The 27469-nt window shown below is 44.7% G+C and overlaps 1 protein-coding gene across 4 annotated transcripts in view; it reads left to right on the top strand.

Annotated features, from left to right (window-relative positions):
* LOC138504507 (protein FAM169B-like) overlaps positions 1–27469 on the top strand; it is a 398462-nt gene that overhangs the window by 256536 nt on the left and 114457 nt on the right. For 3 of the 4 annotated variants that reach the window (XM_069625054.1, XM_069625057.1, XM_069625055.1), the window contains exons 4-5: positions 20272–20371; positions 22916–23001. The exons of the other annotated variant lie outside the window; for it this stretch is intronic. In XM_069625054.1, the coding sequence (XP_069481155.1) occupies positions 20272–20371; positions 22916–23001 (186 nt within the window). The remainder of the gene's footprint in view (positions 1–20271; positions 20372–22915; positions 23002–27469) is intronic. 4 annotated transcript variants of the gene reach the window in all.

Genomic DNA, 27469 nt, shown 5'->3' on the forward strand with positions numbered 1-27469 from the left:
AAACCTGATGATAAAGAAATCAGGATGGTCCAAGAAGAAGCAAGAGGAGACTCCGAAGAATCTCTGGTAGCAATGGTAAGGGGAATGTCAACTAATAATTCCAGAGGTAACTTGAGAGGTAGAGACACTGGATACAGAAACCTGACCCAGAACCAATGTCAAAAATCTGGATGATATAAACACAATGACGCAGAGAAAGAATGTCCTGCTGCAGCTATGGAATGCTACAAATGTGGCCACACAGGTCATTTTGCTAAGGTGTGCAAGAATGTCCGTGGAAGAGGTGGAAGGTTTAACAGATACTCCTACAACAGACCACCAAGAAATACAGTAGGTGTGTTCGAAGAGAATACTGGGCCTGACAACATGCTCACAATCAAAAGTGAGAATGCACAATAGGTGCAAATACTCAGTCACTGCATTGGGAGGAAATGGTGGACAATGGGTTGACATGAAAATAAATGGCATATCCTTACCCATAATGGTGGATACTGGGTCTCCTTATACCATGGTTGATGTCTAAACATTTGTCGAAGTGCTATCTGGTGACATGCAAAAACTGCAATGCACAAGAGTAAGAGCAACGGGTTATGGTAAAATCCCCATTGAGCTCATTGGTTGTACCTGGGTGAGGTTGCGTTGCCCTGAAAGGAAAACATATTGTAGACTTTACATAGATAAAAATGGCTCGTCAGTGGTCAAATGGGAAGAACAAGCTGCTCTACGGGTCAGGATCCATCCAGGAGAAGTTGTTTCCATTCTAAGCGTTTTCAAGGACAATAATGATATCAAAGCTACGTTGGCAAAGCAATTCCCCAAAGTGTTTAGTGAGAAAATGTGACTCTTAGAGGGGTTCCAGCACAGGATAATTCTTAAAAAAGGGGCAAAACCTATTGCACACAGGGTAAGAGGAGTTCCCATCGGCACGAAGGAAGCACTCAAGAAGGAACTTTCCAGATTGTGTGAACAAAATATAATTGAACCCATTGAGAGCTCGGAATGGTTGGCCCCCATAGTGTTGGTTAGAAAACCAGATGGATCCATAAGAATGTGCGTGGACCTCAGAGACATTAATAAAAGTATATGGATAGACGGACATCCTCTTCCGAATATAGGAGAATTACTAACAACTATGAAACCGTTTAAGTTTTTTAGCACTCTGGATCTGTTCTCGGCTTACCATCAGATAGCCTTAGAAAATGAGTCTAAGAATTTAACTTCATTTGTCACTCCACTGGGTGCATTCATGTTTAAGAGGATGCCGTTAGGCCTCGCCTCGGCCGTGGCGGTGTTTCAAAGACTGATGTAATTCCTATTTGCTGGTTTTGAAGGCTTATACTGCTTTCAGGATGACATTTTGATATCTGCCAGCACAGAAGAGGAGCATGATGCGTAATTGATGGGAGTGCTGCAGGTAATTCAGAAGAGTGGTCTGACCTTAAAACTTGAAAAGTGTAAGATTAAGTGCAACAAGGTGTCATATTTAGATCATTCAATTGACGCTGAACAGATCAGTCAAAAAAAGAATTGAAGGATACTATTTTGGGCATCAGTGAACCTAAGAACAAAGATCAATTGAGAAGTTTCATGGGGATGACTGAATATTACTCCAAATTTGTGAATGATTACACCAATAAAACTAAAAATATGAGAGTTCATGAAGAAATCTACGAAATACATATGGTCGGATGAGTGCAAATGTGAATTTGAGCAAATAAAAAGCACAATCAATGGAGCCCCGACATTAGGAATGTTTGATTGTAAAGCCAAAACTATAATTTCAGTTGATGCCAGCAAGATCGGCTTGGGTGGCGTATTGGAGCAGCTACAGGACAAGGGCTTGGTGACAATAGCATTTGCATCAAGAGTCTTAAGAGATGCAGAATTGAACTATTCAACAATAGAAAGAGAAGCTTTTGGGGTAAAGTGGATATTAGAACACTTTAGAAACCCAGTATGGGGGCTACCTATTATCCTCAAGACTGACCACAAGCCTCTAGTACATGTGTTGCAATCCAAAACGCCACATTTAATATCACCAAGGATTAGACGGTGCATTCTGGACATTATGCAGTTCAACATTTGCATATGTTACACCCTAGGTAAGTTGAATCTGTGGCTGATTGTTTATCCAGATTACCAGGGTAATGTACAAGGGCCAATGCTGAAATAGAGAAAAAGTTGGGAGGTGAGAGGACATCATTGCCACCATAAATCCAGGTGTGATGAAAGAAGAATGGAAAAACATAGCTGACGTTGATCAGGAACAGGAGGATGTCAGGGAAGCGATTAAAAAAACGACTGGCACAAATATGACCAAAGTCTAGGAGATTATGCTCGAATTTAGGAAGAAATTTGGATGGATTCAGGACATACATATAGAGGGGATCGAGTGATTCCTCTAGTGAGACTAAGAGACAAAATAATTGCCTTGGCCCATGAAGGACATTTGGGCAGAAACTTGACCAAGAGAAGGGTAAGGAGTTTTTACTGGTGGCCGTGATTATGGAGAGAAGTTGAAGAAAGTGTCAGGAACTGTGCTGCGTGTGCTACGAGTGACAAAAGTGTGGTCCAAGTTAGCCATAGACGACATGGGGCCATATGAAAACCTGGAGGCTGTTAAAATATACATTGTGGATATACACCTCAAAGTGGTTTGAGTGGGGAGTTGTGGAAGATAATGTCACTACAAAAAAAATTCTGAACTTTCTAAGTGAAATTTTAAACAGAGAAGGCGCCCCCAAAGATATAGTGTCAGATAATGGGCCCCAGTTTACCTCACTGGAATTTCAACTGTTTCTTAAGGAAAGAGCAATCGACCACATAAGGACATCGTTATATCAACCCATAGCAAACAGACTTGTTGAGAGGATGAACAAGTTTGTGAAGGGTGTGGTTCAGTTACCTGTCTCCAACTCGCTTCCATGAAAGGAAGCTCTCAAGGAAGCCCTCTGCACAGATTAGACCACTCCACATACTGCCACACAGGTTGAACCCTTTACCATGATGAGGGGCAGACAAGTGTTCATTGTCTGAGACCTGCTTGGATGTTTTCAGGAGCAAGGGATGTGCATTTGGACATTGAACAAATCATAGAGAGTTGTTGAGAAACAGGGAAAGTATAAAGAATGTTATGATCGCAGGAATGGTGTAAAGGAAAAGATGTTCAAAAAGGGATATTGGGTCTGTGTCAAAGAACCTAAAAAAACAATGAAAGATGAATCCAGTTTCAGACCACCACAGAGGGTACAAAGTAGTTTCGGCAAATCAGTTGTGTTGGAGGTTGGCAAGATGTGGTCTATTGATGATATTGTGTGGGTGCAAAATGATGCTGAATGCCCAAGCACCAGTCAGTATAGTAACAGTGTGGCAAGGGATTGTAATGACTATGGAACACAAGACAGAAGTCAAGAGATGCACGTCCAAGAGACAGGGTGTGGCAGTAGACCCACTGGAAGTGGATTATCAAAAACAAACTGCAGAATTATACATAATTTCAAAGATGACTACATATATTACTAGTGTTCTCACCATATTACGGCCTATGTGTAGCCTTTAAATTATAGTCCTAGTAAGGTAGTTATTTTATTTAATAGAAATATTTATTTTATTTTTGATATGTAGCACTACACACTCACTACAATTTAAATATCAGTAATATGAGGAAGGGGGATGTTATGTAGTTCCACACACACGTGGTTACACCGCGTAGTGTGTGGAACCCAATGATGTAATGGTTCTGGAATGTAGCCATTCCAGAACCATTGTGTTTTGTACATTTACCCTGGATGGTCGTATTCTGGGGGCTTTAGCAATAAACCTCTTTCCATACAGTAACGTGTGTGCTTATTATACAACAACAACCTGGCCCCTGGGGAAAAAACACAGTGGTTGGTTCATAGGGGCAGATGAGAGCGGCAGCCGATGGAGGACGAGGAGGAGGAGGAGGAGGAGGAACAACTTTAAAAAGGATGTGGTGAGAACCTGTGTGTGGATAAAGGAAGGAGTAGGTGGACGGATAGACCAGGTGGGGGAAGGGTGATGAAGCGGAATGTGGAAAACACCTAGAAAGCACGTCAAAGGTGAGTTAAAGGTTGGTGAGAGAAAGTGGTCCTTCGGTCGGAGAGTGCATATAAAGTGAGTAAGGCTAAATGGACGTCTAGGAGAGTAAGTGATACTGGGTGAGGAAGGTGATTGAGAGAGTGAAATGAGGGTGACAGTGGGATAAGGCGGGGTGAAGAGCTGTGGAGAGAAGAAGAGCAGAGAGGGATGTGAGGTGGAATAATATTGCAGGGACAGAGGGAGGAGCGTGGGAGGAAGAGAAGCGAGGAGAGTAGAAAGAAGGGAAAGGGAAGAAAAGAACATCAGAGTGATGAGTATGAGGGCATTCGAGGAAAGATCAAGTGAGCCATGTGCAGTTGGAAGGCACCTATTCCTGGTATTTATCTTGTGGGACCCCAAACTAAGTCCACCTAGAAGACCCCAAAGGTAGTAAGTCAGATAAGGGGGTTGTCCTTTGGCCCTCTATTCTAGATAGTAGAGGTTACAATCCCTAGTGACCACCTTGGGTTTAATGGAACTCTGGGCTCGGGTGGAGGGAGACACAGGGAAGAAGAGAGGGAGGGAAGGAGAGGGGGAGAGAGATATGGCCCTTAGCTGGACTCTATTAAAATCCAGATAAAAACCCTTGAAGCATCTTTCAGAGTTAGTGTGTTCTTTAAGCATCTATTCTGAGGCATCAGTTTGTGCATTCAAGTTATCGTCTGCACCACCTAATTATTGCCTTACGGACCTCAAATATCCCCAATACCAACTAAAATAAAATCCCATTTTAATCAATTTAAGTTTTCACGCATCACTCAGGGACATGGGGAGAAACAGCATTTAAAACAACATACTGTAGAAATGAATCCTCAGCGCTTTATGGAAGAAGCCTGAGAAATGATACCAGAGGGCACTCTGGTAAGTGTGCCTCTACCAAAGTAAAAACTAGTGGTTTATCTAATGCTTGTTCATTTTCCATAGAACACTTCCTACGGTGTTGACTGTTTTATGCACTCCCAATTTTGATACTTAAGTGGACTTGAGGTACAGAGAGCAAAGTTGATTTGCCCGAGATCGCGCTATTTTGGTAATGTGGGGAATCCAGCTTTCCTATTTCCAAAATCTGCAACTGTGCCTACATTTTAACACAAATATCCCATACAAACATGAATTGTTATGAAAATCAAGCTTCCTAAGCCTCCGGTAGAAAGTATTGGCACACCTTTGATTATTTAACCTGAGGACAGGAGGCAGCATCTCTTTTACTGCTTTGTGTTTCCCAGAGAATCTCGCCACCAACCAAATATTGTAGCCCATCATTTGGTTGACTACTCTGTGAACCATCCTAGGCTCATAAGTGAACCTGAAAATATAAAAGGTCATAGAAACGTGCATAACTTCAAAAGTTAATGCAGTAAAACGGGTATATAAAATGCATCTGCATTATTCTATAAAGTGGAATGTAAAAACAAGCAAGGGACAGATGCTGTGGATTAAGGTTTAAGAAGGTGACAGACTCAATGAAACAATACATACTTCTAGTTTGCAGTAGAGATGATGAACGGCTTTACTTGTGCAAGAATATGAGACCACCCATGTCAAAGCATGCTCCTAGGTTTGGGGCTGCACACAGCAGCAGGCATTTGCAGCTTGCTCCATTGAATTCCCCCAAACCCCCAGTCTGATAGCCACAAGGTGAGAATTGCCTGAGGGAGGGGCTGGAATGTGTACTGGGAAGTGCACCCCTGAGGTCTCCCTTGCTACTCCTAAACATTTATTTTTTAAAATATCTTATTTTTTACAAATTGAAGCTCCTGGGCTGTGCCATTTGAGCTATTTGTCTTTCTGGAATTCTATACAATAAATGTTACTCATTAACGTTTTATTCCAGGCACACTTCGGGGGTGGGTCACTGATTTAGTCTGTTCTTAAACACCTCAAATTCACAATGCACACACAATCCTCTAAAAAGCATTTAGAGTAGAATAAGTATCCATTTCATACTATATATTTTGCTTTTCGCAAGTTGCAGTTGCAGCATATTTTTTTCTGCCGATATATATGGTGATCCATTCTTGCATGCAATGTATATCACGTTACTGTAATATTGTAACCATATTTTTCATAGTGTACTTAGAAACAATGCTTTGTGATGCCACTTCCTGTTTGTCAAGGGGTAAACGGTTGTGTTGCATCGCTTCCCCTGATGGCACATTTGGGGTGGGTCAAATGACACCACTTCCTGTGATGTTATCAGAGGTCAAGGGTCATGTGATGTCACTTCCGCTTCCCCTGGCATTTTGGTAAAATGATGTCCTTGCAGAGAAAAAGTAAAGCAGCTCCAAGGTGCCGTGTCATAATCTACGCCAGGCCACCAAAACAAAAGAACAAATACATGCTCACTTCACGTGGCCTGCTAGGCCTCGTTCCTGGCCTGGCAAGACCTGGGAAAATGGCCTGTCCTGTGCACAACCCCACCCCATTTTGCGAAACTCCCAGCTCCAAAAGTAAATGTTTCTCTCTCTCACTTTCTCTCTCTCTCACTTTCTCTCTCTCTCTGTCTCTCTCTCTCTCTCTCTCTCCCCTCCCTCTCTCTCTCTCTCTCTCTCTGTCATGACTGCATGTAAATTCCAACATTATTTACAAGCGATATGCCACACAAACACAATGAAACTCGAGGACCCTTTTTTCAATTTTTCGAGGCCAGAGGAGTAAATGATTACCTCAAAAGATTTGAACCAGAGCTTTTTTTGTAGAACTAAATTGTCCTTGCCCTATTTTTACTTTTATGCAAAGCCATGAATATGCATAGCCATGACCCTGTGTCTCCGCACACCCTCCCTAGGCTTTGCCCCTTAGTCCTTTGTCATGTGCAGTGGTTGTTTTCCCACCCTGTTTATTGACTTCTTCTATTATAATTCTTCTCTTCCCTGGTCCAGGTTTTGGAGTCCAGTTTTCCACCCCCATGGCAGGTAAAAAGGGGCTCTGCTCAGCCTGCTGTCAACATTTTGCAGGCTTTCTTGACACACTCTGTCTTGCGTGCTTGGGCCCTACCCATTGCTAGGAATTGTGTTATTGCTAATCCCTTTTGGTGCGGGGACTCAGTCGCAGGCTTTGTCGGTGGGGGGACGTCTTTGTGAGCTCAGCTCCATACCACTTCGAAGTCTTCACCAGAAAAAAATTGCATGATTGTTAAGCGGCCTTCTTTTTAGGGCACCACAGTCCGGTGACCTCTTCTCGGGGGTCGCTGGTCCCAGTAGTGGCTCAAGAGATACTAGGGCTTGCTCTGTGGCTACCCTCACAGAGACTAAACTGGCCACGGCTGAAACTCCAAAGCTGCCTGTTCTAGGGCTAAAGTCACTGGGAGACCCCAAGCTTCTCCATTGAGGGAACATCACACCGGAAGGCTGAGGTGCTGTGTTCAGGGTCTAAGACTACCGAAGGACTCTGTGCCTTCCACACAGATGGACTATTTCATAGTATGGTTTAAGAAACTGAAGCCGCAGGAATCTGCAAAGACTCCTACTACAGAGGCACCAAGGGTACATCGCAAGCACTGTCGCAACCTCAAGATCTGAGCTGGCATGAAGAGCCCCACTTGGACCTGTAACCACCTCCTCAATTAGATCCAAAATCGCAGTCTTCTCTGTGAAGGCATCACGAAGAAGGAAATGGACAACACATTCAAAATAAAAAAAAAACACTTATTAACTTAAATGTCAGGATGGAGAAATGTCTAACTTGCCCTATGCGCAGGTAGGATTTTTCTACGTAAAGAAGACAAATTAAAGTCTGAGTCAAAGAGTTCAGCTGAGGAGTCTGTCTGTGTCCAAAAACCTATACTTGCCCTCACAACTAAATCTGTACAACGTGTAGGGATGTCAGCAACCAAAAAAAGAAAACAGTTTATAACTGAAAGTTCTGAGCTTCTTCCAGCTCACATCTTCCTTTCAGCCCCCTTCTCCAAGTGTGAAACAGTTCCACAAGAAATTCTCAAAATTATCTTCCGTGGACTTAAAAGGAAATAGTCTGAATCAGGACTCAGCATTCCCTTGCCCAAGATTTCAGTAACACAGTTAAAAAATAAAAATTAAAAAATAAAAGAAAATAACAAAAAAACAAGGTATGCTTATTAAAGTCCCAAAGCTCAAGTTGTAACACCTTTTGTTTGTAGGTTTCTTAAAGTCACATTCAATTTAGAACTCAACTTGTTGTGGTTTGTTTATTCTTTAGAGTTGCATTAATTCCATTATTTAATATACCATATATTGCTTAAATTTGACATTCTGTGTTTTGTTTGGCTTCATAATGTATTATTTCTGATTAGTAACACAGTTTTTATTAAGTTCGGTATTCAATATTCATTAGTTGTGTTTATTATTCCTTTGTTCTTCATCTTGTTCAATAAGCATTTATTTCCCTTTAATTGGATGGCCGAGTGTTCGGAGACCTTCGAAAACGTGTTTCTTGCTAAATGTGACACAAAGCATCCTTAGCTTTTCCCTGCTTTTTTGGTAATTGACAAGGAAGTCTGAGACCTTCGAAAACGTGCTTATTCAAGGCATGCAACCACTCCAATACAATGTATTCAAAGTATTGCAAAGATCACACACTCGCGCACCGGGTTTCCCCTTCATTAGAAACTCACTGGTCGCTTTTGCAATTCCTATTGCAGCGTGGACCACACAGCCATCTGCTCACAGCCCTTGTTGCAGCACAGATCAGAGTCTTCTGGTTTTAGCTTTAGGGCTCCAGCCCCTGTTCTTCAGTCACCCCTCTGTAGGTTCTCTCACAGAGGGAACAAGCACCTCAAGTAAAGAGAAAAAGGGGCAGCCTTCCTGCACGGCTCCCCTCACCGTGCTCAGCCAGCTCCAGGGAGTCCCAACTCCCCTGCCATGTTTCCATGGGCCTCCTCTCTCCTTTGTCTACAGTGTCTCGGTGTTCGGCTCCTGTTGCTTGCTCCAGCCTCCTCGCTGCTCTTCCTGCTACTCTTGCTGCCCCTGTCGCTTTCCCTTCCACTGGGCAGGTCTCTTTTTATACACCTGCAGCCCCTTGACAGGCTGCAGGTGTGAAGGCTCAATTAGCCCTGCCTGGCCACAATTACATGGACATGCCTGACCTTCACAGATCTTAGGCATCTTCCTCGTCCCAGTACTAGAGTGGAAAAAGAGCATAGTCTTCATTGCTCTTAGTTTAGGGAAGGGTTGGTTGTCAATAGGAAAATGGGGATACCATGTCTTGCCCAAGGGTACACCATTCTTTCTTGTCCTATGTTTTTGAGGTGTGCCATGTTTTTCTAATGTTATTCTGACCAAAGGAAATAGGGTGACAATATCCCATAAAGGTTTCTGGGGCCAAAGGTTCATCCTGAATTGGAAAGGGTTAATACCATGTCTCTTTTGAGGATTATTCCTGTCCCTTTCCCTGGAGCCCTCCACCCAGGTTATCCAACCTCGCTTCTCCACCCACAGGGTCAGGATCCAAAAGCAATGGCCTTTCCCTGGCCACCTGTGTAGAGGATCGCAGGGGAAATAGATGTGAGAACGCCCTCAGGTTTCTCACACCTCCCAGATCATAGGATGACTCTAATGACCCCCATACCCTAGACACAGGAAAACCTACAGAATAAGACTGATATGAGGAGGTTCCCTCATCGGCTTGAGCCTTCCATGACAAGCTCAATGATCTTATTGGGTTTCTGGAAGTCTTTGTCCCGGACACTCCACCATTTGAAACAGGTGTTTTGGCTGGGATGCTTTTGATCAAGGCATTTGAAACACCTGTAAAGGCTCCCAGGCGGGTGTGTTGGCAGATTGATTGATTTAAATGCCAGCAAACAAAAGGATTGATGTGCATTCTCATCTTCTGGCCTCAACAGAGGTGCCTCTATTTGCATGCCCACAACCATACTCCTTGTTCATATCTGTGGTCAACTTATATTCCAGGCCTCTGTCCTAGTAATCCTTGACCTTACAGGTCCACAGCAGAGAGAACAGAGTGCTTGAAGCAGTGGGCAAAAAGATTTTTGCTAACTCTGCACTTGAGCACAGGAAGGGCATTGCTGAAGCCATACTCATAGCAGTGAGCAAAAAGCTTTGGCGAGAGCTGTCTTGAGTTTGAAACGTTCATACCTTTGGACCTCCAGTAGCTGTTCAAAGGCAGGCTGGCGAATTCCAGAGTCATTGCGCACGACTTATTCAAGTCTGTCCCTCACCATGTGGATATCTGTGCTAGAGGCATCACTAAATGAGCTGACCTATGCAGACGGGCGTGGTTGCACACCACAACATTTACAAAGATGGTTTACAATAAGGTGTTGAACCGTCTATTCAACAGAAAAAGGCCTCTTCCTTGCTAACTAAACAAAAAGAAAACCATCAGCTTGTCAGACAAATCACTTCCCATTCTAACAAAGATGGTCTACTCAAAACCAGAATGCTCCAGGCCCGAGTTCCACTTCCACTTGTTTGCTGGCTTTAAAGGTTTTCAGGACTGGATGGTGAGACAAATGGACATATCCCTCCCAGTCTCCACAGAAAGAACCACAAAGAACCCATGGAGGGATTTTCTCTTGCTCTGCCTCAGGGACAGGCGCCACCCCCGGACCTGCATACAAGTACTCAAAGGAATGGTTCTATCAGGTCTCACAACACTCCATTTTGGAAGGTGGGGAAGGTGCCTCTTTCTCCTCTTAGAAACTTGTAGAGCCATCACCTCAGACACCTCGGTTGTATCGGTGGCTGGCAGAGAATTCTGACACCTCCTTCCTTTCAGTTCCATCTTCTGATTCTCCCCTAGTGCCTGGTGGTTCTGTCTCCCTATTGAAGGACATAGAGAAATGCCTCCAAGGGCCATCAAAATAATTTCTCACCCGGAAAGAGGCCAGGGTTTTTGCTCACGCCTTTTCACGGTGCCAAAAGCTAACCAGGCGGTCCTGCTCACCATTCTCGATTTGGCAGGGTTCACCCTCCAATTACACATAGAAAGGTTCAAGATGAGCATCCCAGCACAGATGCATTCTCCCATGCAACAGGGTGACTGGATCTCTGTGGTGGATCTGAAGAACCTTTCCCTAGACATCCCCTATCTGGCTGATTCAGAGGATTTCTACGCTTCTCAGTGGGGGACTTTCATTTTCAGTACAGAGTTCTCTCATTCGACCTGAACTCTGCACCCCAAGTCTTCACAAAATGATGGTTAATAGGTATTAAGAATACATGCCCTTCTTCTTCAGGGCTTCATAATATCTGCTTGGTAGTTCCAGAGGCTGTTGAGTCTCATGGCCTCATGACTTCTAGTGGTTCCTGTGGCTAGTTTTAAAATGTGAAAACCACTATTGTTTTCGAGGCCCCATAGACTTGGTGACAGTGCCGCAGAGTAATAAAATTCCCGAAGAAATCAATGAGGACTTCACCTGGTAGTCCAGTCCGACCAACTTGTCTGTTGGGATGCCTTTTTTGGTATCTATCCCTCAGTTGATAATCACAGCAGATGCCTCGTTCCTTAGAGGGGAAGCCAATCTCCGCGACCCCAGGGCTTCGATTTATGGATGTTTGGGTCGCAATCACCACATGAATGTCTAGCCCCCGTAGCTGAAAGCCTTTTTTCTAGTCCTGAAGGCATTCTTTTCGAACAGCTGTACACAACTGTTGATGCCAAATTTGTATGGAAGTAGGAAGGCTGTGGATGAAATGCAAGCGTCTGACTTTGTGGCACTAAAATAATCCCTCAGGCGGTCCATCTTTCTGGATTAAAGAACAGTGATGCATGGGGCTGACCTGGGCATGCTTCTCATCCCATGGAATCTTCAGAGCATACTCCTATTGTGATTCTGAGTCAGAGCCTCCTAGCTTCTGTGAATCACGAGTGGGAGCTGAATCAAGAAGGCACTGAAATGTGGTTTGCCTTTTAGGGTGCTCCTCTGGTGGACTCATTCGCCGCTCTCTAGACCCAGAAATGCCTTTTGTACGCATTAAGGGATGGCCAATGTCTGGATTTTTTAGGAGGATGCTTTGGAGATTCCATGGGATGGGATGTACGCTCACTCAAGCCCCATGTTGCATTTCCCTCTCCCTCTGATTAATCAGGCACTCCTTAAATATTGTAAGTCTAACAGTTGCTCCCTGATTTTCATAGCCGAATGGTGGCCAGTGAGATTCTGGAATTCTGACCTGATAGCTTATCCACTCTTTCTCTGATTAGATTTCCAGGCCAGACGTATTTTATGTCCCAAATGGAGGGTCTGTGTCATGCCCTATGCTCACCCTAATACCAGGGTTGCCAAAGTGACAGACAAAACCACAAACAACTGCCCCGAAAGACCACCATGGGACCCCAGAGGGGGCATGGAGAATCTTTGTACAGTATTGTAGGGTGAGGAGGCGGGACCCACAACACCTAGGAGACTGCACGGCCATGCGAGACATATAATGTCTCGAGTGCCATTTTGCTTTCCTGGGCTGTAAATCCTATACCCAGGATCATGCTGATGCTTTGCGTTCGGGACATCACGCCATACCTGCCATCGTACTTGCCAGAGTCTCAGCTCCGAACATCCTCCTATCATGCTAGTCTGCTTGAACCGTAGCTCCTTCCGTACCTGTGGAAGAAAAGAAGAAGAAAAGGACATTAGCACGTGATCAAAGGTCGGAGGGCAGTGCTTTTTCCCCTTCATTTCAGACTTACCAGGAAACATTACACCTGCCTAGGGCTCTGCTCTTCTTCACCTTCGCTACTCCGACAGCACCTCCTTTACCTGTGAAAGAGAGAGAAGAAAGAGAATCACAGCACAAGGTATCTGACCTTTGTCCATAGACCTTCATTGCAAGCGTACTTACCAAAGGTTCATTACTGGTGTTGAGCTCCCCAAATAACTGTCCAGCACTTTGTTCGAACCTTGCATTTTTGGCATCCCTGCATGTGAAAAGAAACTGGAAGAATACGTTTAAAAGACTTGAGCACCATATACTGCTCCCTGCGCAGTAACTGGGAGTAACAGAATTGTGTGTTCAGAAGAGACATTCCTCTGAAGCAACTGGAAGCATCAGATCATTTAGCTATCAGTTTGCATTAGCGAGTCTACTCCAGCCAAGACAGTACCTGTTAAATGCCTTGGGACGCTTGATGACGGCCTCCACACCATCAAGAGGCTGAGGGAGCTGTGGGGGAAGCAACATGAAAAGAGCATAACCTCTCATTACAGGTTTCAGACTTCCAAGAGTAGAAGATATCGAGTTCCAGTCGCCATCTGAATCCCTCTACTAAACTATAACCCCCCCCCCTTGTATCATCTGGAGGACGCAAAGTCTGGTGAAAGTGTTGTAGGACTCCACAATGCCCCTGCTGAACACCGAGGCAAGACGTTAGTCTGCACACTCCTCTCACTCAGTGAACTTAGCGGCACATGCCAGAGGACATTTTATAAGGCCACCTGGGACTTTTAAAAGGTCATATGCACACCGCTCAAGCCTAACCTACTCGTTCTCCATATAGGAGAAAGTGGACTAGGTTTAACCACTGGTGCCTAGCGAAATCAAGAATGCTCTCTCAGCCTATTTTGATTATGTAATTTCATTTTGAGTCTGGCTTCCTCAGGCATACTGATGGCATCTGGCAGGACATATCTCTGTTGGGAGCCTACCTAAACTCTGATCATCAGATCGTTTTTGATTGCCAATCCAGTGGTTACATGTCACTTTTAACATTTTGGGCCACCTTTTTTCCACCAAGTTAGTGGTGTCTCAATATTGTCTTGGCAGTGTGATAAATCAGACTCAGGAGAAGGATAAGAGGTCATGCTTATTGGTTCAAAGAGAATAAGGCATATCCTATTTATTTCCTTGCCCTAGCTAAAGAAAATAGATATCTCGCAACATAACAGTCCTCCACCCACACCTGATCTAACCTAAGGTCTGTCCCTACTAGTAAGAAAAGGATCAACATTAACACAACCAGAAAAGGTCTTGAAAGGGGTTCCTTCTCAACCTATGAAATGGTGGTTGGTTTCTGACCCCTCCCCCCCCACCCAAATGTCTCTGGTTTCTCCCAGGCCACGTGCAGTTGTTAGTACAGTTCAAGGTTCAGGTTTGGCAAATGTCACTTTATCCTTTGCGACAAATCTGGACTATTCGTCCCTTCTCCCCAATGAGGAGCCACCCCCTTTGAGGCTAAGGGGGTGACCCCCGCTAAGCAAGACCTTCCCTAGGAGTCTGGGCATGTGGAAACACACTGGGAGTGAGTCTTCCTCTCTGGGACAAGGACTCCTATTCCGGTAAGGATCTCCCGGTCCAGAATACATTGTCTGCCTACATGGGAATGGAAACGCTGTTGTTAACCGTGTTTTGGATTCACCAAATAGTGACATTTTTCACTCTTTGGCTCCTGGTAATGCTAGATTCCTTCTGAACTTCACAGTCGGAGAAACACACACCCTTTTAATTTCTGATGACTACATAAAACTAGGAGGAACGTGAATAAAATCATATGCAGAGGAGAGCCTCTGACGGGAAGACGTCCCGCATGGGCAGAGGCATGCTAGCCTGCGGAGCTAGCGGTAGCTTGGAGAGCAAAGGAAATGCTTACAGGACCCTGGAAGGCTAGTGTCCTGACTGGCAAATAGGCCTGGGTCAAGGAGGAGACTGGGACTGCAAAGCAACCATCTTGCCTTGTAGCCCAACCACACGGAAGCTGTGGTGGACCTGGGGCGCAGTAACCTATGCCAAGTCCAGAATGCAGCAGAGAGGCCAACTCTTTGGCCTCTGCATGACAACTGCAATAGCTGCTGAGTCGTGCAGTGAAAGGGAAGCAAACGCTCCTGAGAAGGTAACGCAGTTGAGAGGGGCAAATAGTGGTTACAGGAGCCAGATAAACCCAAATGCAGACAAAGCAAGCCTATCAGAGTGCCAAAGGGCTTTGGGCAGCCCTGGGAAAACAGAATGGTATTGACGTTCAAGGCTGGAGAAGCCACAAGGATTACAGGAGCACGGAAATCCCAAACTAGCAGATGCCGTACCGAGGCCTTGCTGAAGCAGAGGACTTTGGGGAGTCCTGGAAACAAGAAATATAGTGAACAGACTGGGTGGAGAGAAAACCTGGAGGGTTCCCGTGTTTGAAAACAAAACAAAACAAGACAAGGACACAGTCAATCGCCAAGCGGGAAATGGTGGAGTTGTGTTAAGATAACCTTGTCTTTCCTGAGAAAAAGCAAACCGTGTGAATTACACATAAAGACTTAAACACATGACAAACAGAACCTCCAGAGATGCTGAGGACTGTTTTGCAGGAAATTGATGAACTCTGATGAACCTTTAAAAATTTCTTCTTGGGGGAAAATGAATATACGTGTTGGGCCAGGCAAAAGCCAAAGACAGATGCTTTTGCTCCAGCCTCCTTTTTGTTAAGTGGTAGGGCCAGTAAGCTGAATATGATTTCCCCTGAGGACTGTTTCTTTTGGGACATTTGACGAGCACCATTAGTTTTAGTTTCTTAGGCAGGGAACTTTTCTCATTCCGGTTGAGCTAGATAGGCACTTTCTTTTTTATTTTAAATAAAGTCCCTTGAACATGACAGTAATTAGTCCGGCGACTCCTGGTTTGCTACACCTTCCTATTCTCTCTGTGTAAGAGTCCGATTCTTACAGTCGGACCGTGGTCACTCAGTCACGTAGCATGGTTTCTCTCACCCCTCCTTGTGGTTGCATGTCTTTCTCCCCGCCTTGTGGTTTTGTTTCTACCACCTTGGGGTGTTTTTACTCATGCCCCTTTTTGGGGTTTCTCATTTTGCACCCCATGCTCCTCACTATTCCATGAAGCAGCTTACCATTCTTAGCCTAGCGGCATTCCTCAGGATAGGTGTTTTCCTCAGCTGGTGCAGGGCCGCAGTTTAAGTTCTCCCCCGGTTCTCTGCGTTGGTTTGTGAGTTTGGCTACTTCCTGCCACAACTTGACGATTTGTGAACAGCGGGCGCCGATCAACCACTTCTGGCATGGTCGGGACTTCTACTCTCTTTCGGTCAAGTCTGGCTGGCTCTGTAACTTCTCAAAGAAAGCGTTCTGTGGGCTTTTCGGCTCCTCTTCGTAACACAAGCTCTCTGTTTCACTGCTCCCTGTCCCCACCTTCCAGGATGAAGTCTCCTGTTGTGGTTGGCACCATGGGATTTCCACCTTCTCTCCTGCTGCTGCTTGTACAGACTTTTTATGTTTCGGGCTGTAATGAGATTGTGTAATCCATTGCTTTTATGGTTCAGATTGGGTAATCCATTGCTTTTATGTTTCAAGTAATGATGGTATTATTAAAGGCTCAAACACCACACCAGCCATTTTGAAAAGGCCATGAACACAATTGTCCTAATCAATTACCATATGGCCAACAAAGAAATAGGGCTGAATAAAATCCCTTTCTAAGGATTCCTCGTCCTCCAAGGGGTAGTCACCCTCAGTGGGATCTTGCTTGCCCTGTCCCCTAGGGCTAAGGGGGATCACTGCCATAGTCTCAAAGGGGGTGGCTCCCCCTTGGGTGAAGGGACGAATTTGCTGGATTCGTCACAAGAGCTACCTTCCACAAACCCTTCAAGCCCATGGCTCCCACAGATGTCTCTGTGGTCACCTGGAAAGTTGCTTTTGTGAAAGCAAAGTCTTCCACTAAACAGATAGAGATGTAAGCTTCATCAGTGGATGAACCCTTGATGCATTTTACTAGATAAGGTTGTCCTCTGCGCTCCTCCATCCTTTGTAATGAATGTTACTTCGGACTTTCATCTAAACCAAGACATCTCACTGCACTTCCCAAACTCGTCAACGATGCTGAAAGAGTTCTCCATTGCCTAGACCCAATGAGAGATTTTAGATTTTATCTGGACAGGACAAATGACTTAAAATGTTCAAAAGGTATTTTGTTACAAAGCCTCGCCAGCATTTATGGCCTCTGTCTTGAATTAGGGGCTGTCCCCTACTGAAGGGCTTCACGCCCATTTAGTATGAACTAAAGTGTGTCTGTCGCCTTTCAACATATCCCCTGAAAGACAATAGCCAGTGAAGCAAACTGGGCTATCCTTTCAGCCTTCTGAGGGCACTGCTGTTTGGATGGAAGCCCCAGATCTGATGATCCATTCTGACAAGCAGTCCTCAGGCATCTCTTTAAGCTTCAAATAGGACCATCCACCCCATATATAATACATGCTTGGGATGCTCCTAAAAGTATGGAGGAAAGAAGACAGGGTGTCATAGTAAGACAAGTTACTCAACATTGTGACTACTGTACTCCTAGTCCAGAGTCTGCTTTCCTCTATACTTGTGCCCTACCTCCCGTCTTAAACAGCTGTGCCATCTGTCAGGTGACCTTCATGAATGAAAAACGAGTGAGATGTGAAGCCTTGGGCTACGCATATGTAGGTGCATGCCTAGGACTTGTGGTGGCCACTGTCGCTGCTACACACACACTGCAAATAATCAGAGTAAGCATACAAATATGATATTCATGTGAGAATTAAATTCGGAGGTAAATTAAAATGTGGAGTTCTATTAGTGAAATTAACACGTTTTGAGTTTATTGCAAAAGAAATCAATGAAAAGCCTCTCTTCTAAAAAAATTTAAAAAATTAGAAAACAAAAAAAAACACAAGACCAGTTCAGCACAGATGGTGAGGACTTTCTACAAATGACCTGTATATCGCGTGCGGAACACCGCAAAATGTAATGCTGAAAATTAAATAAAGTGAATTATCTCGAGAACAGGATAACCTATCGAGCTAGAAATAGTTGCATTAATTTGGCAATGAAATAAAGAATATTCCTTGAAAAATTCATGACGCCAGACCTCACCATTCATGAGGAGTTACATCCCCAGAACAACGGCACATACAAACCCACAAACAAACATGACTTTGTTTTATATAGAATCGATGATGCTCGTCCTAGTTGCTCCCATGTGGGCAAGACAACCGTGGTTCCCACACTTCAGCAGATTGGCGGTGTGCGAACCCATCAAACTTCTGGGCTGGTACAACCTACTGTCCCAGCACCAAGGTCAAACAATGCATCCTCAACCCAACTCAATTAACCTGGCAGCATGGCTCCTGAGGTCATAGAGTTCGGACATCTCAATTTACCACAGAGGTGTATGGACATCCTAAAGGAATCTAGGAAACCTAACACAAGGCACTGCTACTTTGACAAATGGAAGAGATTTGTTATCTGATGCCAGAATAAACAAATCAACCCAGTTGATTGCACTCCTTCCACTATTGTTACATACATGCTCCACCTGCTGGACGCAGGACTGGTTTTTAACTCACTGAAGGTACACCTGGCAGCCCTGTCAGCTTACACCACTTCCCATAACAAGATGTCGTGGTGGAAAGTACCAGTAGTTAAAGCCTTCATGGAAGGAGTTAAGAGACTTCACCCTCCTATTTCAAACCCACCACCAGGATGGGACCTTAACATGGTGCTATCTAAGCTCATGGTCCCCCCATTCGAGCCCATGCACAAAAGCAGTCTCAAACACCTGACTTACAAAACGGCCTTCTTTGTAGCAATTACATCTATAAGAAGAGTCAGTGAAATTCAGGCTCTGTCAGTGCAAGATCCCTTCTTTACTGGCCATAAAGATAAACTGGCTTTACGCACACACCCTAGGTTCTCACCTAAGTTTATTTCAAAATTCCACGCGAACCAGTCCATTGAGCTTCCGGCTTTCTTCCAAGACCCACAAAGCTTGGCTGAGGTGAAACTACACACACTAGATGTGCGTAGGGCGGTCCTCTACTATGTAAACAAGACCAGACCGCTAAGGAAAACAGATCAGCTGTTTGTCTCCGTAACTACAGCCAGAGAGGGGGATCGCGTCTCTAAAGGTGCCATCTCTAAGTGGATTATTAACTGTATCCAGCTGTGTTACTCACTTTCTGAAAAAACTCTGCCTTTCACGCCTAGGGCCCACTCTACAAGAGGCATTGGGGCCACTCTGGCTTTCATTGCAAATGTTCCCCTTGACACCATTTGCAAAGCAGCAACTTGGAGCTCTATTCACACTTTTACTCAGCACTACTGCATTGACACTCATTCCAAGACAGATACACAAGTGGGACAAGCGGTTCTAAGACATTTATTTGCTCATGACCCTTCTCACATCCCACCTCCTTCTTCAGGTACTGCTCGCTAATCTATGCACAGCATGTGATCTAAGCAGATTCCACAAGCCTCAGAAGGGATACATTACTCACCGTAATCGTATTTCTGATGCTTGTATCTGCTTAGATTCACATGCGACCCACCCTTCCTCCCCTCTAAGAGAAGGCGCATGGATGCGTGTAGTCTTACCTTTCTACCTATCTGCTTGGATTATCTGTACTCGCGCCTCTCCTCATGCTACCTCATGTCCGAAAAAATACAATCTGAGGGTCCTAGACGCGTGAGGCATCATGGGTACAGTGGACGTCACACTAGGGATAGTATTACTGGCACGCCTTGTGTCGACGCCTTTTTTTCGAGTTTCGAAAAACAAACTGTAATACTCTGCAGCTTCCACTAGATGTCGGCCTATGCACAGCATGTGAATCTAAGCAGATAGAAGCATCAGAAATACGATTACGGTGAGTAATGTATCCCATATATATATAACAGACAGAAAACTTATTTCCACCCCTGTATGCATGTGTACAAAACTGTAAAACCAAAAACTGGAAGCTTTAATCATAATGAAGGAACAGAATAGCATTATCCTTAAAGCCTTATCCAACAGCCGTTTCCATGTGGTTGTGATAAATGGCTGTGCCTGGCCCTTGGAATACTGAGTGACATGAGCTGATTAAATAGCTGAGTCAGTAGCTACAACCAGACATTACTGACGGCCCATTTGTATCAATTCTCACTTTAGAAAAAGGGTGACGAATGCAAAAGATAGTTTCTCCTCTTTTGGAGCTGAACTTAAAGCTTTGTGTCCCTAAATAATGCATCTTTAATGCGCATGTCTTTCCAGAGACTGTTGCGTGAATCCTGACTTTGTGACGGTGTTGACTACTGGTAAGAATAGGAGGGCCGGCATCTTAAGTTATGTCCAGGTCATGAGCACTTGGCATGCCCAAAGTATGTGGACAGCACAAAGACAAGTTGTAGGGGATTGCCAGGCCATCCAACAGGACCTCTGTATTTGATGTGTTAAGATTTAGATGGTTGGCATATGTAACCCAATTTAACATTTTCTTCAATTACATACGTGTTCTTTTTTCTAGATAAAAATCGAAACACCTAACATTTCTCTCCTCCCACTTTACCGAGATGACGCTAAGCACAAGCTTCTGGTGTTACTGAACCCCCAGGACAAAGAGAAAGGTTAGTGCTTGTGAGATTAGTTTGATGGTCTTTTCTTTGTCGGGAGATTGGTTCAAACGGTTAAATAATATCATCACCCTGGACAATTGACAATATCTGTATTGTAAACCTCCCTTAATTCCTCATTTTGTGTTTGTATAGTGAAGTGACCACCTTGTGAACAGATGCAGAAACTATTTACATTGGTTGCATCTTCCCAGTGTAGTTGGTGGGCAATTGGGTCCGAGTTTTCTCTTCTAATCTTCTGTTTCTTTGGTATAACTGCAGCAGATGTGATGCACTCGAATTCCATCTAGAGGGTTAGGGGCTTTTGCTACTTCGATAGGGTGGCAGAATTGTACAGTCATAGGTTGGAAGATGTCTTTAAGCCACCATGTTTTGATCTTTGGTAAAAACAAGAAACCTAACCTTTGTGATTGGGCCTCCAAGAGAAATGTATGCGCCTATACTCGCTAATGTTCATAGAATTGGAGGATGTGTTAATTATTGCGTTTAAAGGGTCTCATTCCTCATTTGCTATTCCTTTGCTTAGTCCAGTAATAGGCTTTTGTAATTTACTGTGTTTTGAAATAAGTGCTTCTTCCTTTACCTGCAAATGTTTATTTGTCAAGTACAGTGCTCAACATGGGTCTAATTTCTTTAGTAGATATACCATCTCACCTCTCCTGCTACGTAAGAACACCTATTTCACCTTCCATAAATACTTGGGTGACATTCTAACATAAACTCTTTGGAGTCATTATAACTTGTGACCTTGTTTTTTGCAGCATCCTTTTATGCCACTTCCGGGGGCAGGAACAATGGCATATTCTTCTTATAGTTTCTCAACATCTTGACTGCCCGGCTTGTATTATCTTCTGGAATGTTTCAACAGATACATAGCACCATGCCATTCCCTTCTATTTCCAACTGCATCCATATTCACAGTCTTTTAGACTGGGCCACTCCCGGCCTTGAGGCTTGGCAGTCCCTGAATTACTATTCTGGAGTTTGCCCCACTTGAAACATTTGAAGGTAATGCTCGGACAAAAATCCACCCTGTTAACTAGGCGGCTTGAGCACACCTTGAGCTAATCACAAAGCCAAACACTACATTTTATTAACTCCTTATTACTCTTCAAAAACAGCCTCCCATAGATGGCCAGTTTGATCCTATTCATGTTAGAATGTATCTTCCTGTCTGCGTTCCTGACCAATGGTCTTTCTTAAAGGACCCACGCGCACCCTAGCTATCACACATTCTTTTTCCATTCTACGTTACCGCCCTACGCCGGTCTTCTGCACCCTCTTTACCATTCTTTGATCTCTTCCCTGCTCTTTTTCCTCTGCAGACTAAGGTCTTGATAATCCTTGTGTGGCACAATACTCCAACATCCGAACAAAATCTAGACTCTATGGGGGTGATTTTACACAGTATAAAAGCTTCCTTATGTATGCAGCTTTACATGGCCAGAGTGCTCTACATATAATGCTCGCCCACATCTATGCATATGCCCTCAGAAACAGTAACCACACAAGGACACGTCTATGTGTACACCTTGTATAACCACTGTGGTTTATGTCTACCCTCCAGCATACCCTCCCATACAGTGATACACTCCACAATGTAGCACACTGATGCCTCAACATACACTCCCAGCTGTATCTCGCACATCCACTGCCATCTAAACTGATATGCCAAGATATTCCTCATTATGGTCCTCTACAGAAGCACTTCACTTTGCCTCCCACATCTAGACCTACACAGCACAATCTGGGCCATCTGCACATGTACACTAACACATCACAGCCCCTTACAGGACACTTAAACACTCCCCACACCCGCCATGGACACTCATGTGTGGATCCTCGGAGCCACACAAACTTGCATATTTCTTGTCAGTCTTGGGCGTTAGGCCTAACTGGTACTATCTGCTTAATTCCCTTACCTTTGTACCCCAACCCTCATGTAAAGTGAGCCAGCTCTCACCTCCTGCACCGGTGAACCTCCTTCCATAGCATATGGGATCTCCTTGAACCATTGTTTTATTCACAAGCCTGTTTAGATAGAAGACTTTTCCTGGCCAGTCACTTCACACATGTCCATACAGGTACAAATCACCATCGATCTGAGAAAATATTGTGCTATTCATTTGCCCCACATCCTCTTTCTAATACAATTCTTTCCTCGGCTATTGATTATTATTGCCATCTCAACCATATGAAGAATGCAATCTTTAGTTGTGTTTGCAGAATTTACATTGCAATTAAATATGGGTCATTGAATCACAGAAGCACACTTTCTGGGGCTCAATTCCAATACCATTACCTAGATTGGAGAAGCATTTCGTCTCTTGTTGTGTTTCAGAGAAGCAATTTCCAAGTGCCAGAATTCACCTCTGCATCAGCAGTACTCTGCGGGCTCCATTGGTCTGGGAAATGGAACTTGGGTTCTCATTATTGCAACAGAACCACTTTTGCTTTTTCAAAAGGTAAAAAAATTGGAATGTTCCATCCTCTTTTATGGCTGTCTGTTTTTCTCTCTTAATATCCTTGCCATTGTAGGTTTGGCTGTGTACTTGCATAAATCTTGGTGGTCGGTTGAAGATATTCTTAAGACATCTGATCCCTTGAGAGACGGACTCTTACCGGTGAGTTTCCTGCACGTCTATCTCCTTGTGGGTGACGGATCGCTTGCTCTGTGCATTTACCCGGTAGGACCCGGTAAGGCAGACTTCCACAGGAGTCACCATTTAAATACCGGCGGTGTCATTGTCTTATTGCCCCCAAACATTTTTAGAATTATTGCGGCCATTTTAGTGTGTTGGTGTAAACTTTTAAAATCCACGCTGGTAACTTGACTTTGCCATAATCTGGAAGACTTTCTTCCCTGTATACTTATTAACTGTGGTCCGCCCACTCCTCACTCACTGCACACATGTGCAGGGGAGAGTGACTGGCACACAGCAGGACCCAGTAAGGCAGACTTCTACAGGAGTCGCCATTTAAATACTGGCAGTGCCATTGTCTTGTTGCTTGCCCAGAAATGTATGTCCAGTTGCATTTTTGTGTGTTTTTAGAATTATTGGGGGCACATTAGTGTGCTGGTAAACTTTAAAAATACACGCTGGTAGCTCGACTTACTTTTCCCTGCAGCAATCGGGAAGTCTTTCTTCCCTCTCTACTTTGTCCTGCCGTCCGCCCTCTCCTCACTCACTGCACATATGTGCAGGGGAGATGGACAGCGCAGTGGACCGGCGCAGCGGGCATGCCGACGGCACGCTTGAGTCGAGTCTGTCTGTGGTCGTCCGTGCCGAGGAGAGGCCTTGGGGCACAACACTGCAGTTGACACTTGACTTTCTGTGCTCTCCCCCACCTATCTGCCTGCCATTAACCAAAGTTACTCGGGCTGCAGGTTGCTACATCTTGCCCCTAGTGGGACTTTTTTCCCTTTGGGGTTTGATGTGGATGGCTCTGGGCAATTGCCACTGTCGGCTGCCGGTTTGGGTGATAACATTCTGCCGGAGTCCCAGCGAGGGACAGAGTTACTGGTTGAATCTAGCATCTCACCACTGGGACTGAAGGGGTTACTGATTAAAGCCAGGTCAGCTGTGGCAGGCAAATCGGGACCATATTTTTTATTTATTAGTGGAACTCGGTCCTGACTTTCTGTGTATTACAGAAACATGGTTAAATGCTCTTCAGACACAGATATCGCCCACATTCTCCCGGACGCTTATAACCTACTACACCTTGATAAATCCCCTCCCAGCAGAGGTGGAGATCTGGCCATCATTTCCTGGTTGGCCTTTAGGGGCTCTCTGATTCTATGTCATGATCGCCCCTTTGAGCTTCAGTCGGTTCGCTTTCACATCTCCACTAACAATGTACTTACTACATGTTCTGCTCTGCTACTATGCCCCCCCTACCCCTCCCATTCAACCACTGGGAAAGCTGTGTGACCCTTTTGTGCAATTAGTTGCAGACTAATACCATAAGCTCATTGTGATGGGGGATTTTAATGTACACCGAAAAGACCCTTTTGACACTGAGTCCAACAATTTAATTACTTCCTTGACAGATATCTGTAAACTTCAAATTATCTTTCTATGCACCGCCTTGGCAAGGTTTTGGATCAAATGTTTGCTGATGAAACCACCTTCTTACCACTTACCAGCCCCTCCGAGTGACTTGGTCAGACCACCTTCTGTTGTCTTTCTTGATTGCCACATCCTGGTCCTTTTCCTAAACGTTTACCTGCCAGTCGCTTTTGGGGAAGGGCCAAACCTCCAGCAGTGGCGGATTTTCTTTTGACAAGTACTGGTAAACTCGCTGCTGAAGGTCTGGACCCTAAGTATGGCAGTGATTCAAGCCATGACCGAAGTTGCTGACTATTTTGCGCTTGTTGAGATGCGCTTCTATCCCTCTAAGCCATCAGCCTCGTGGTTCAATCCTAGCTTACTGGTCCACAAGCGAGTGTGTTGTAGGACTGAACACTGATGGCGTAAATGCTATTACTCTATAGGTGACTATTCACTGGTAGTGCGAGTGTACCATATATAGCGATTAGGGAGGCTAAATCCACTTTTTATGCAAACCGCATGGCCTCTGCTGACGGCTCGGGGCTCTTTAAGGTTGCAAGGGACCTTTCTGGTCCTCCTCCTTTGGGCAATCCCTCAGCAGGCTCACAGTTGCAGTGAGATAATATTAGCATCTTCTTTATGGAAAAAATAAAACACTCAATTAGGATGGATCTGCAAAAACCTTCCAAAGGCCCTAGTGTCGAGGTGTAAGCACAGGGGATCCTATTGTGCAGAATCCCTGCAATTTCAATCCGTCACCGACAACATAGTGCACTTAACAAACTAAAGTCTGCTTCCCCCCTGGATCCCATTCCTCTTCATATACTTAAAAAACGACCTATAGCAATAATCGCAGCTGCGCTTCAGCACTCGTTTTGCGCAGGCATTATCCCAGGCCCACTAAAACATGCGCTGGTTTCTCTTTCTTAAAAACTCGCAGCTGGATCCATCCCTACCATCTTTCGCCCCATATCCCTTTTGCCTATGAAGCTTATAGAGGCGATTATTACTCCACAGGTCTCTCGTTTCTTGGAACCGAACAGGCTGCTGCATCCCTTTCAGTCAGGGTTTAGACCAAAGATGGATACAGAATCCATTTTGGTCTTGCTGCTTGATGATTGTGTTCGCTGCTTCAGGACCGCGGAGAGGTTGGCGTGCTGATCCTCTTTGACCTCTGTTGACTTTTTATGCAGTTGACCATGGGATCCTGCTGCAACGCTTGGAGGAGGCCGGCATCTTTGGTATTCCACTGGCTTGGTTTGCCTCTTTTCTCTCAAACAGTGTTCAATTGGTGTGCTTGGGACCCTGGCGTTTTGCCGCTTATATTCTGCCTTGTGGCATCCCCCAGGGGTCCTCTCTTTCCCCTCTTCTTTTCAATCTATATCTTAGCAGACCTTATTGCCCGCCATGGAGTGCTTTTTCGCAACTATGCGAATGATGCTTTTTGTCTCGACTCCCCAGAGCGCGACCACCTGGGCAAACTAAAATATTGTCTCTCTGCAATAGGTAAAGGAATGACGGAAAATTGGTAACAAAACAGAGATAAAACCGAGGTTCTAAGGGTTGGCTACATAAGCCCCAACTACAAATGGGGCTCTGATTTTTGGCCTGAAACGCTGGGTCCATGCCCCGTTCCGAGCAGTTTTGTCAAAAGCTTGGGGTTGAAACTGTTATCATCGAGCTGGAGAGATGCTCACACTACTGCAGTCTGTAATGCCGGCTTTGCCAAGTTGAGAGTTAATAAGAAGGTTCTTCCTTTTTTTCCGCCTGAGTGTAGAACTCAGTCATGTGGTCTATTATGGGGGCGCTCGACTACTGCAATAGGATCTACCTTGGACAGTCACTTTTCCAAATAAAATGACTACAATTTTTGCAGAACTCAGTGGCTTGGCTAGCCCTTGATGCCCCCTCGCTTGTCTTGTGCTCAGGCTTTGCTGCGCCAGCTCCACTGGCTCCCTGTTTGCATGACGCATCATGCTTTACACAATGATGGAGCCTCCTATTTACAGGGGAAAGTATCACGCTACCAACCTGGCCGGCCTTTAGCGTCTGTCTCTCGGAACCTGCTGAAGGTCCCCCTTTACTGAAGAGCGCACCTTCCTTGGTGGCCGTTCGTTTTCTAGTCTGGCGCCGACCTTGTGCAAACTCTCTTCCGGAAACACTACGGGCAATAACCAATCATAGTTCATTTCCGCAAGGGCCTAAAAACGTTTCTGTTTTAATCGCGGTGTTGAATTTCTCTCTTGTGTGTTTGCTGCCTTTTTTCCGGTCTTCCTGTTTGGTTTCCTGTAGCGCCTTGATGCCCTTGGGCCGTAGCAGCGCTGTATAAGCCTAATTATACATACATACATATATACATGTACATATATACATGCGTACATACCCTACCCTGGTGCACGGATTTCTCGGTACTTGTCCAGTGGGGAAAAGCTCAAAGTAAATTGAAAGCACCCACAAAAACAGAGTGAAGAAAAATGATGGGTACGTGGGTCTCAGGCCGTTTAATAACGAAAAAATCAAATGAAGACAATAAAAGAAATGTTAAACGTGCCTTGAGAAAACGTGCACCGAGTTGGAGAGGACATTCTACATGCATCTTTGTGAAAGGATGTTGCTCCTCTTATCATGCTTGCTATTTGGGAACACTGCTATTAAATATTCAGTATTGAAACTGTCCGGTAGCAACCTCAACATTTGTCATTATACTCTGGCAAAATAAAGTAGAAATGAGAGGTGGTTGTAGGAAATGCCACTTCCATTCCACTCCAAGGTAGCTTCGGTGTGTCTAGCTCCGCCGGGAGCATGCAGCTTCTAGGCACCTGGGGTTCATTCCTTTCCTTTAAACAATGTCAATATGCATTTTTTCTTCATAAAAGGGTGTGCGTAGATGAATGAATTTATACATGGTAAATGATGGTGCCTGCCTCCCATAAAGGGGCTCAGAACACAAGTTGCAGTATGCCCATGTATTGTGACATATGCAAATTACACGTTTGCCGATGCATAGTGCACAAAGCACTTGTTTAAAAGCCCATAA

The sequence above is a fragment of the Ambystoma mexicanum genome, chromosome 11, assembly GCF_040938575.1.
Source record: "Ambystoma mexicanum isolate Mex_15411 chromosome 11, UKY_AmexF1_1, whole genome shotgun sequence".
NCBI lineage: Eukaryota > Metazoa > Chordata > Amphibia > Caudata > Ambystomatidae > Ambystoma > Ambystoma mexicanum.